We start from the raw sequence: 12,409 nt of genomic DNA, 5'->3' as shown, positions 1-12,409 counted from the left end.
ACAAGGAGACGGGCAGAATGAAGAGTGGGAAGAAGACGGCCCTAGGGTTTGAGTCCTCGGCTGTGTCATGCGAAGCCCCTTTACTGAGAGAAGTCCCTAATTCTTTACCACCGAGGGAGAAGGTGCAGACAGCGGTGTGTGAGGGGGCTGGGGTGGGGGTGGGGTGGGAACTGCAGGCAGAAGGCTAATCAATCAAGCGCCCAATGTGCACTGTGATCTGGACATAAAATGGTCCCCGCAGGCTCACATGCTGGACACTGGTCCCTGCTTGGTCGTACTGTTTGGGGAGGTTGGAGAAGCTGGGAGGAACCTAGCTGAAGCAGGACCAACATAGGGGAAGCAGGCCACCAGGGTGGGAGCCTAAGGCCACTGCATTCCTGCCTTCTTCACCATCCCTGCTTCCTGTCAGCCATGAGGCTGGCACCCTTCTTCAGCTGCCACAATGTATGGCTCACCGGAATCACCTGAGCCAAAGGTGTTTGCTGTTGTTTATTTTAAAGGCAGAGTCTCACTCACGATATGGCCCTGGCTGACCCGGAACTTGCTGTGTAGACCAGGCTGGCCTCCAGCTCACAGAGATCCAAAGGGCTGTAACCATGAGCCCAAACAATTTGTTGACCACGCTTAAATTGTTTTCTCCGGTATTCTGACTACAGTGATGCAGAGTAACTAACAGCTCTGCATCCGTTCAAGATCCCAGCAATGAATGAGAAGGGGAGAGGAGAAACTGAGGCGGGTGGAGGTTAGGACTTACAGAGCCTCCACAGTCTACTGTTCCTCCCACCTGCCAGCCTGTGACCCCACCCATGGTCCCCTGTGCAGCTGGTGCCAAGGCCAGATCTCTTAGACAGAAAAGGCAGGGCATTTCTCATTGCCTTAAAGGAGGAAACTGAGTTCCAGGAAGGCAATGTCACCCGCCCAAGGTCACAAAGCGAGGGAGTGGCACAGTTAGAACTAAAGACGCCATCTGGTCCCCAAACCTGCCTGGTCCTTTCCAAGCTTCTTGTCCACTGGCCGCCTCCAGGAGACCCAGGGGCATCTGAGTCCCCAGTCTCTCTCCTCAGCACACTTGGGTACAACTAAGGATGGGAATCAGGCAACCCGGAGCCAAACACCACAGACCAACAAGCAGGTTCTGAGAAAGGCCGTTATTGGGCACTGCCAGACACACTGAGAGGTCACATGAGGGTGCCTTAGCAGGCGGTAGGGAGAAGGTGGCAGTGAGTCCAGGGGAAACCAGATTTGCACTTCCTCATGGGGTGGGAAGCTTCTCCTCACCTTGTGCTTTCCTAGGGCCTGCTTCCTGATGACTCTTTGGGGACATTAGAAGTCATGGTAGGGACTAATGGCCTTATTTTTCACTACCTGGGAAACAAATTGTACCTGAGTGTATCTGCTAATATTGACTTTTTATTAACATGTTTTCTTCTTAGAGATTACACAGGGAGTTTGCAAATCCCCAGGTTGACAGTTCACTGAGTCAGGAAGCCAGGGAGAGGCTGATGAATCACGAAAGGGAATGTGTGGGAGTCATGTGGCTCTGCGACCTGGAACCAACGTCTGCTCAGGACAGCTCTCCGGCTTTGATGTGCCTCGGCTGATAGAGTCTCGGCGCCCATCCCGGGGCTCCTTCTACATAGCTCTGTCTACCTGGAGTTTCTTGAGGGCAAAGGCCAGACTTCCCTTCCCTATAGTTACAGGGAGAAGCACCCCGGATCCTGCACTGGGCACTGGGGGGAGAGCACGGAACCCTAAGGGGCCCAGAACCACCCACACAGATCACTGCACAGGGTGCAAGGTGGGGTTGCAGGGCTGGCTGGCTCCTTCCCACAGTAGGTGAAGAAGCTTCGAGTTCCCGTTAGGGAGCAACTTGGACAGAGGCTTGTGGGAAAGAGACACATTAATACAGTCCCAAGCTGTCCCTGATTCATTCATTTGTTAATGAATTCATTTACTAAAGTGACTATGGATTTGGAGAGAAAAATAAAATGTGGTTCTTGTCTCCAGGCAGCTCACTATGGTCTCTCCTGGGAGATAGGCTGGGGTACAGTATGGGAATTTTGTTCTTGGCAAGGAGGCCCATGGCTGAATAATAATGTTTATCATAATATTTATAGGGCTCTTGCTACATGCTAGGTTAATCCGCTCATCAACCCCATGGGTTAAAAGGGGAAACTGGTACAGAACGCTTATGGAATTTTCCAAAACACACAGATCAAATCTGAACTCGAGCAGCTTGGCCCAGAGCATCTGTTCCTGCCTGCTCAGCCATACTTAGCTCATTTGGTCCTTGCAGGAATAAATGAGCAGTTGTACCAACAACCATCTCCCCAGAGTGTTCTCAACACTGCCTCTCTCTAATCCCCCAGCTTCCTGTCTTGTGCCCCCTGGAACTCTTTCTGACTGCCTGGTCACCAGGGTTTGGCCCCAGTAAGGAAGTGGGTCCTGACAAGGTCCTCGCCTCTGGCTACAGGCATGTACTCTCAGGAGAGGTCTCCAGGTCAAAAGCTATTTTGCTCTTGGCTCACTTTGCAATTCATCATCTCTCTGAAGACCCGAGGTCCAGGATCTTGAGTTCGGATCTCCTCCCAGGAACAAGGGGCACCTGACACACAGCTCCTGTTCTTAGTTCATTGCCCTGATAGAGGTGTCCAGATGGAGACATGGGTACCCAGGATTTTGCAGGACAAACCGCAGAAGCGAATTTAGACTCCCTCTCGCAGACATCTTAATGAGCTTCTAACTGGCCTCCTCTCTGGTCCCTCCCCGTACTCCATCATCCTTTATCAGCAGCAGGCACGGCTACAGCCGTTCAGCTCAGTGCTATTTCTCGTGCCTCGTTTATCTAATCTACGTCAGGTTCACTCCATCAGTCTCTCATCACTGCATCCCACACACCCAGTGCTCCAGGCACCCAGAGCCATGCTCTTCAACATTGCAAAGCTTTGCCTGTGTGGCAACCTCAGCTGGGACACCACCCTCTTCCACCCTGCCATTTCCATTAGTTGAGCCCACGCTCATCCTCAGGGGCCTCCCCCCATGGACCACAGAGTTCCTTGTTCTCTAGGTGCTCCAGTGTCACAATGATTTTCTGGCCTTCCCTAGCAAGCAGGAGCCAAGTCTGAACTGTCACTGCATTCCTGTTGCTGGGCACAGGGTCTGGCGTCACAGGTGGAATCGACTGATGTATTGGTGTGGAGAGGCCAGAGCTGGAACCGAGCCAGGAATGGTTCTCAGAACCACCTAGAGATGGCTACAGGTTAACCTGTTATGCCTGGGAGGGAGCTAGCCCATATCAAGAATCTTGGTGCCTGAGTCTTCCCCCAGGCCTCAAAAAGGGGACATCCATTGAGGAAGCTGGGTTTTGATGAGTGCAAAGTCTGAGGATTCAGGCAGTGGCTCTGTGAAGGGCGTGTGCTTGTACGCATGCTGTGTGTGTGTGTGTGTGTGTGTGTGTGTGTGTGTGTGTGAGAGAGAGAGAGAGAGAGAGAGAGAGAGAGAGACAGAGAGAGAGAGAGAGAGAGAGAGACAGAGAGAGAGAGACAGAGAGACAGAGAGACAGAGACATTAAAGGGCGGCTAACTTTCGGGTCATCATGAGACGGTACTTCTTCCTGAAGCTCTCACACCCTTTCAGAGCACAGTGGAAGCTCAGGTGCGCACCTGGATGCAGATCCTATTTCAGCCACAACATGAACCGGGCAACTAGCCTCACTTCAGTTTCTTATCTGCTGAATGGGGAGAACAGTATCCACCTCTCAGGGCGAGGGAACCGACAGACACTGAAGGTCCTGGTTGGTGCGTGGCATGTGAAAGGCACCCAGCCCCGGCCACCATGGAGAGGCTCCTTGCCTCATGGAGGTCCCTGTGGCTGGGGCAGGTTTCTGAAGGGAAAGAGACACTGGAGCCCAGAGGAGGAGAGGTGGGGCGGAGCCAGTGGAATCCCTGGTACTTAGGATAGCTGGCTGTAATGGTGTGTGTGTGTGTGTGTGTGTGTGTGTGTGTGTGTGTGTGTGTGTGTGTGTGAATTAGACAGAAGAAGAACGGTAGGCAGCAACCAGGATCAGAGCATTTCAGCTTGTGAGCTGTGTGGGATACAGGCCAGGGAACCCCAGGGGCAGCTTCAGGTTTGAACTCTATAATCCCTTCTAGAAAAGGTTTACCCTGGGGAGACTCTGGACCCATATGGCCTCCAACACGGAATTTAGAGAATAATTTCCCGGGAACAGGACCCAGCACACTCTATCCTGAGGCAGTGGCCAAGCCTATGGTCACGCGCTGATATATACGCTAAGAGAAAGTGACCCAAACTCCCTGAGCCTCAGTTGCTGCAGACATGAAGGGAATGGCTTTGACGAGATCACGCTTGCTAAGGACCTGGTCCACAGCAGAGACCCAACAAACACTGGCTTACTTCATCTCACGGTACACTGAGGCTCCTGTCTACTTGTCACAGCCACACGGCTAATAGGCAAGGGCTCCTCACCCGAAGCCTTGAAAGCTGCTGTTATCAAAGCTAGCACAGTGAACTCACATCAGTCCAGCGCTTCCCAGGGCACCGCCCAGGGACCTCGCAGTGGGATGGAGAAAGGACGCAGGAACACTTCTGCTCCAAACAGGATCCAATCGCTGTGGGGACTACAAGGCTCACAGGATGGTCAGGGAACCCAAAGGGCTCCCCAGCTAGCCCACGGCAACACCAGGCAGGGAGACTTGTTACTGCTGAGGACACCATTCAGGGACAGTTTGGAAAAAAAGGCAGTCGGTGTGAAGCCTGTAGTCAATGCCCAAAGTCCTTCTCTCTGGGCAGTTCCAAGCTCAGGCTTATCAAAACCTGTCATCTTGGGTAATTTCCTTTAAAAAATGACCCGGAGGGCAAGCTGGCCCCCTGATGAACAGGCTGCTCCTTGGTCCCGATTAAGAGCTGTGAACCCCAGCGGGGGGCACCTCTTTCCCTTGGTGATGGCAGGGCACAGGGCCAAGCTTTGCTGGATGGCTGCAACCGTCTCCTGTTCAGGTTCTGTACACCCTCCACCCTCTTCACATCTCAGCGTTCCTGCCCATTAAAGATTCCACTTGATGTTCTTCTCTCAGCAGCTAATTTCACTGCCTTCAGAAGCAGGTGGGTATAAATAATAGATTCATGCAGGACTCTGCCTAAGGTTCTGGCTCTTTAATTAAGACCGTGATCTTTGGAAACCAGCGTTTGTCTGGGTTACTCTGGCCCTCCACACACACCCAGAATGGCCCAGTCTGCTTTGATGATGAAAAAACAGAAATACAATTTGGCACAGAGAAAAAATATCAGATTTAAGAGCAAGCAGAATTGAGTTCGAATCTCCGCTCTGCCTCTTGCTAGTTGTGTGAATTAGGGCGAATACAGGTCTTATCTATAAAACGAGAATTGGTAATAGTACTCTGATAATAAGGACTCAGGGAAACCATTCATGCACGGAATTGTGCAAAGAACCTGGCACACCACACAGCAAGAGCTGAATGGACAAGAAGGACAATGATGTGAGGGAACAACAGCATTACTAAGCGCCCACTGACACAGAGGCATTCCACAGATGAATGCAGTGTGCTCCACAGAGCGGGGTGGTCGGAGGGAGAAGAGGGATGTTACCTGTTCCAGAAGACGGCCCCTGACACCTTCTGCATCTCCCCCAGGGTGGCGAGGAGGAGCGAAGACTTGCCGCAGCCCACCTGCCCCACAATCATGGTCAGCTGGCCTGTGGGAATGGGGGGCAGCAGATGGAAGAGGAGCCGGGTGGAGGTGGCCAACTGTCACCCAGAAGAATCGATGCACAGGTGCACTCGGCTCTGGGGTCCTCATCGCCTCCCCCCACCCAGAATGTCCAAGACACCTTCTGCCCTGGAGTTTTTCCTTCTCTGGCCTCCCGGGTTCTTCCTCCACTTCCAGCATCCTCTGCTTCTTCCCTCCGTGCTCCCTGCTAGCCCAGCTCCTTGTAGCCCTCCAAAGTGCCAGCCTGGCTCCCACCTCTGACCCTCTGCCACCAGGCTCATGGGAACATGCCCATGTCCAGAACCTCCATTTCCATACACACTCCCGGACTACTCAGGTCTGACACCTGTTAAAATGTCACTGGCAGCAGGTGGTCTGACACCAAGGTGTCACTGTCTTACCGCGGCCTTGGGTGTAGCCGTTTCTGTCTATGGACACCTGGAGGGCATAGGCCACTTCTGTCTAGAATTCAGAGCTCAGGATGCCCAGCTAGGCAGCAGAGAGCAGGGACTTAGCAAACACTGACTTGGCTTTTTCTCTCTGTTTGGGACATGGGGACAGGCACATCTTGAGGGGTGAGCTGGGCCATACCTCGGGGGATACGGATGGTGATGTTAGACAGAGTGGGGATTCCATCTGGGGTCCAAGTGAAGAAGCCTCCGATGATCTTCATGTCCATCCCCCATGGTGCAGAAGCGGATAGAAGGCAAGGGGTTTTCAGTATGGAGTGACCCTTGTCTCCCCTCCCCAGGAAGGTCTAACCCCTGGGGGCTTTCCTGGGCACAACAGGGGGGACTAATCCCTGTGTGAGGGACCCTGGCGGGAGGAAGGAGGGAGTTCCCCTGCTAAGTGGGGTGGAAGTATCCTTGGCCTGAGGACCCCTCCCAGCAGGCAGGGGCGTAGGGAGGGACAGGACTTGGGATAGAGGACCCAGAGCCCACGTTCTTGGTCTGGAGGTGTTAAGCTTCTCTTGGAAGATGGTGCTGAGGCTGGGTGCATGGTGAATTCAGGGTTGAGGACTCACCTGGACGCAGAAGTTGTCAGCATCCCCATCCATGCTGGGGGTCAGCCTCTGCAGTGGGCCCAAGAGGTCCCGAACCTCTTCCCGGGCTGGGCGTTTGCGGTTCACAACCTTGAGGGGCTGTGGATGGTTAGGAGTTGAGGGCCTCTGGGCTGGACCCTTTCTGGGGGAATGTGAGGGCCCAATGCAGTTGGGCACAAGCTTCAGGACTTAGACGAAACTGTTGGGAGTAGCAGGGAGAGGCTGGGCACTTACCACTGCCTGATATTTGCTGGCTTGGCCTTGGGGTGCAGGCTCTCGGGGAGCACACTGCTCCTCACGGATCTCCGCACTGGACAGAAACTCACTCAGTTTTTGCACGCTGCAGAGGAAGCAAAGAGATACCCTTCACCCCTGCCCTGGGCAGGGGAGGGAAGAGGAGGAAGTGTGATTTGGGAAAACAGCTTTCAGTGAGTGCCTGGTCCTAAGTGTGCTCCGCAAAGGCTGTGCTGCTGGGGAGCTGTGCACTGGGAAACTCCAAAGGACTGAGTAACAAATGTTACCAGGGGTTTAAAACAATGCATTTACTCACTTATGATGTGTGATAGGATTGGGGAGGTATGTGGGATATAGACAACTTTAAGAGTGGGTCCTGGGGATTGAACTCAGGTCACCAGGTTTGACAGCAAGCACCTTTACCCACTGCCTCATTATTATTATTATTATTATTATTATTATTATTATTATTATTATTATTATTTGTTTTGAGGCAGGTTCTTAAATAGCCCAGGTTAACCTCACACTTACTAGTATTACGAAGGACAGCTTTGAATTCCTGGTGCTTCTGCCTCTACTTCCCAAGTTCTGGGGTTACAGGTGTGTACCACCCCACCCAAGCTTTTACACACACACACACACACACACACACACACACACACACACACACACCAGTGACGGGGACAGAAACCAAGTTTGCCTATAGTAGGCAAGCACACTACCATCGAGCTAACACTCCACAGTCCCTAAACTTTTTAAAAAGTTGACGTGTAGTAGTCTGGATTGGAGGTACCTTTGTTTAGTTTGGGTAAGTTTAATGTTAAAGATGGTCAGTTGGATGATAAGGCTGCAGGATGGTTAGTGTTGGGTTTTACTAGTTAAACCATTCCAGTTAAGGTTGGCTCCTATTAAGATTAGCTGGGATTAAGACCAGTTATTCACAACAGCTAGTGTCTGGGGAGCATGTACTGTATGCCAGATGCCGTGTTAATTGCTACATAAGCATCACAGATTCTTTTCCCATAACAGCTGCTCAAAAGGGGCCCAGATCACAGGGAGGTGTGTCCTGTGACGGACAGCCCTGGGAATGCCTTGCCGGATCCTTCTCTTACCTCACTAGGGCTTTGACAGTGGACCGAACCACGCTAGACAGCAGGAACAGTGGTGTGACCAGGATGTGGAAGAGAGAGAGGGAGGCAAAGGCCACTGAGGGCGAGAAGTCCGACTCTTTGAAGAAGCTGACGTGGCCCACGAAGGTCTGTGGATAAAGGCATAGGGTGACTCGGGATGTGGGTCCCTCCCACACCGAAACCCCAAGGCCCTGGAAAGGAAGCTCGAGAGCTGGCAGGGACTGTGAGGAAACTTTCAGTTATAGTCACCTCCCTCACTGGCCTCCTGGACATGTCCCCAGCAAATTCAGGACTCACGCTAGGGGGTGGGGTTGCTCCCCCCCCCCCCCCATCCACCCCCTACCCCTGCACCCCGTCCACCCCCACCCTGTCCACCCCTCTGTGCAGGAGGAAGCAGGGAGGAGCCCTGGCGTTGCAGCTGCTCCTGTTCCACTTGGAATTCTGGGTGCTAGATTCCCGAGTCCTCAGTCCAGTGAGAACACAAAAATAGTTGCTACAAAGCCCTCGCCTCCTGCGTCTGCCCCCAGCTACCTGACTGGCTCCGTAGCAGTTCCCAGGGCACAGGCCAGGAATGGGCTCAATAAATCACATTGAAATGAATTCCCAAGCAGGCCTGACAGCCTGTGTGCTCTGAGCTGGTCAGGGATGCTGGCCTCGGGGGAAGTAATGACATCTTTTAAAACATGGAGGGGAGGCTAGGTGGGAGGGGTGTGTGGGCTCCAGGGGCCTGGGGCCTTGCTGTAGGGCATGTGACCTGCCTCCACAGCTCAGCTTCAGCAAGTCTTTGGTCAAAGGTGCACAGTCCATGATACGGGAGCTGTGCATGGTCTGTTCCTAAATCTAAAAAAGTGGGTTATACAACTGTGTACGCAACACAGTCCTATTTCTGTAGAAGCGACATTATCGTCTGCTTAAAAAGGATGAGAAAGAAACACCCTGAAGACGCTGAGCATGGCGTGGGGGTCTACCTCCAATTTTACTCTTCATCCCGACTTTCCTGTCATTTCTACAACAGATGTGTTCCATTTTTATGTGTTTGCAGTTAACAAACAGCCATTTTAAAATTCAATAAACAATACCACCCCCTTCCTCTTCTTCCTTTTCCTCCTCCTCCCTCTTTTTGAGACAGGGTGACTCTGAACTGATACTCCTGCCTCTATCTCCCACGTGCTGGGAGTTCAGAATATGCATGCCACCATGCCCCGTTTATGTGGTGGCTGGCCTGGAGCTCAGGGCTTCGTGCATACTAGACAAGCACTCTACCAACTCAGCCACGCACCTGGCCCTATAAGCTATTTTTAAAAGAAATTCTCATTTCTCTAAGTGTTATGTCTCATATCCCCCAGGACCTGAGACAGACCTTGTCTGTGTGGAGTAGGGAGGAATCCATCTACGTTCACCCTCACCCCTGGACACAGGGACCTGGATGGCTCTCCACCTGTCCCTCCGCAGCCTAGTGCAAAAGAGAAGGGCCACTTACGATGAGGACGGCGGCAATGGGGATGGCCGTGTTCATGAAGACTGTGGAGGAAACACAAGGTGAGGTTAGGGGAGGAAGTTGCTGAGGACAAGCAGGCGGCCAGGGTGGAGCATCTGAGCGGAGGCCCAGCTTGCTGGCTGCATCTCCAGAGAGGGCACGGGCAGCTCCTTCCCTTGCTTCCCTGGGGCTTCTTCCTCCCCTTCTTCCGGCCCCTGCCTTTGCGCTGTGAAGAAGCAGGGAAGGAAGTCCCATGGTAAGACTGGCGTATGGCTGCAGTCTTGTGCCTTAGGAGGCCCAAAGGCTGCCTTTTCCTCTGCCTCGAGCCCCTGCACGTCCCTGTGTGGTTCAGAAGCTTCCTAGTATGCTATGGCTCTTGGGAGGGATTTCAAACTCCTTCAGACTAAGACGCTGGCGACTAAGAGCATAAATCGGGGTCTTCCTTAGACCTAAGGCTTGGACCTCATGCTCAGGCTAGGTAGCTGATAGAGGTGCCTTCCTCATTTGTTAGAAGTACACCCTCAGGAGCTGGTGAGATAGCTAAGTGGGTCATGGCACTTACCACCCCCCCTGGGAGCCTGCGTTCCATCCCTGAAGCCCACAGTGTAGAAAGAGAATAGATCCCCACAGTTTGGCCTCCACATGTATGCCATGGCATGTGTGTGTGTGTGCGCGCACACACACACACACACACAAACACACTAACTAACTAACTAAATTTAAAGTGTGCCCTCATCCACTCTTCTCCCATTCTCTCAGGCATGCTCAGTAGGGAAAAGGTTGGTTCTGCAATCACCCAGGCTAAAGCCCAAAGACCAGGAGGTAGGGCTGTAGCCAAAGGCTTAACCATTACATATGGGCCTGTCTGCTAAATAGCAAAGTCGTCAAAACTCTGATGTCCAGAAGCTGCCTGGCCGTCCCCTTACAGCAAGAACCCTGCAGCAGCTAGTTCCCACAGAGATGTGCTGGGGGTGTAGCCACTGCTGCTGAGAATGCCTTCCTGGTGGAAGGGTTGGCATGGTCCTTGCACCTAAAGGCTCCCCTCAGAAGAAGGAGACAAGCCCTGTTCTCCCAGGAAGCCCCTGGTGTGAAGGAGAATGAGTTCCCGGGAGTTATCAAGCAGGTAAGAAAGACATCTCCATCTTTCCAGGGAGTTTCTAACCTTTCTGTGAGACTGAAAGGCATTTACCTGACACCAGCAATAACTGTGGCTGTGTTTCAACTGCCCTTTCCAACAACGGCAGGGCCGCTCTCCAGATGCACCCACACAACACTGCCACCCTGCTTTATGGTTTGTTTTTTTTTCTCCCGGTGGTAGAAACATTACTGGCTACCTCCACAGTATGAGGGTCTAGGATAGGATATGGCATAGCCGTCACTGGCTGGGGAGAAATGGGCAAAGGAGGAAAACCTGTCAGTCCTGCACCCTTGCCCTTCGCCAGCCACATAGCTCTGAACCCTCTCCAATCCATCAAGACAAAAGACCAATGTGAAGCCTCAGCGGCAGACTTACCTCCCAGCCCCTGCCCCAGCCCTCCCTGTCATGCTGGGCTCACCTCACAGAACCAAGGTAGGCTGGGATTTGGATTGGGGGTTGATACAGCTTACAAAGCAAGCAATCTGGCTCCATGTAGCTAGAGCAACCGAGAGGTCCCCATCTTCTGACCCTGCACTCCATCTCCTGGGCATGGAGCAAGAGGATAGCAGCAAGATGGTGCCAGCCCCTTCACCATCACCACAAAACACAGTTCCAGCAGGAGGGGCCACTTTAGTAAGCGATGGCATACACCTCTGGGGGACACTTGGCAGGCAGAAAGTGTGTGATAATTGGTATTTTATTCTAATGCATGTTTCCCATGGTCATGATTTTTAAAATATGTATATTTTTCTGTTTTATTGTCTTTATTTTTAGAGACGCCTGGACTCCTTTGAGGAATGAGACAAGCTATAAATAAATTAGAAACGAACATTTCAGAGCTGATGCAGCAATGTGGAGCCTGCTTGTGACAGAATTAATTTCTGTGCTGTGCTGGCTGTTGCAGGAGAGGCAGGAGGATGAGAATGTGATTTTCCAGTTCCCTCACCCTCCCCTGGAAGGGTGTCTGCGGCAGGAGGTCCTAGGTCCCCTTTGGTGTGGGAGTTGGGGGAGCGGGATCATCAGTTGCTGTATTTCAAATGCCTCTAGGAAGATCACGCCATCACCGTGGGAGGAACGTGTCTCCCTTGGGGATGTCACTGCTGCAGACTGGGGGCCCAGGCCCAGGACTGTGGCCCTGCCCCTCTCTGAGTATGGCAGACAATGGGGGGGCGGGCAGCAGGAAAGGCTGTGGTGGGGTGAAGACCTGAGGTCCTATTTTCCTGGGCCACAAACAGCTCTACAGGATTCCACAATGTCTACGTAGAAGATGTGGGAAGTACCATGGAGAATAGATTTTTCTCTAACTCTGATACAGAATGGGTTATTCTCTTTGATCTGCTTCTGAAAACAAAAAATCAAACAAACAAACAAAAACCACAGCTGGTCGGTGGTGGCACATGCTTTTAATCCCAGCCTTCAGGAGGCAGAGCCAGGTGGATCTCTGTGAGTTCAAGGCCAGCCTGGTCTACAAAGTGAGTTAAGGACAGCCAGAGCTACCCAGAGAAACCCTGTCTTGAAAAACCAAGCCAAACAAACAAACAAACAAACAAACAAACAAATCAAAAGACCAAAGAACACAACACCAAATTTTGAGTGTTGAACTATGGGCTGAATGATGTCACATGAAGTCGGGAGATTACAGA

The 12,409-nt window shown here is 52.3% G+C and overlaps 1 protein-coding gene across 3 annotated transcripts in view; it reads right to left on the bottom strand.

Moving 5' to 3' along the window:
- Positions 1–12,409, bottom strand: part of Abcc8 (ATP binding cassette subfamily C member 8) — a 74,424-nt gene that overhangs the window by 24,203 nt on the left and 37,812 nt on the right. For all 3 annotated transcript variants that reach the window (XM_036185062.1, XM_036185070.1, XM_036185079.1), the window contains exons 11-16: positions 9,632–9,672; positions 8,134–8,279; positions 7,022–7,127; positions 6,770–6,886; positions 6,337–6,412; positions 5,626–5,731 (exon numbers count right to left, since the gene is read on the bottom strand). In XM_036185062.1, the coding sequence (XP_036040955.1) occupies positions 5,626–5,731; positions 6,337–6,412; positions 6,770–6,886; positions 7,022–7,127; positions 8,134–8,279; positions 9,632–9,672 (592 nt within the window). The remainder of the gene's footprint in view (positions 1–5,625; positions 5,732–6,336; positions 6,413–6,769; positions 6,887–7,021; positions 7,128–8,133; positions 8,280–9,631; positions 9,673–12,409) is intronic.

This window comes from Onychomys torridus, chromosome 1 (genome assembly GCF_903995425.1).
Source record: "Onychomys torridus chromosome 1, mOncTor1.1, whole genome shotgun sequence".
Lineage (NCBI taxonomy): Eukaryota > Metazoa > Chordata > Mammalia > Rodentia > Cricetidae > Onychomys > Onychomys torridus.
Note: the sequence above shows the minus strand (reverse complement) of the source record. Positions and strands in the feature narration are given on the sequence as shown.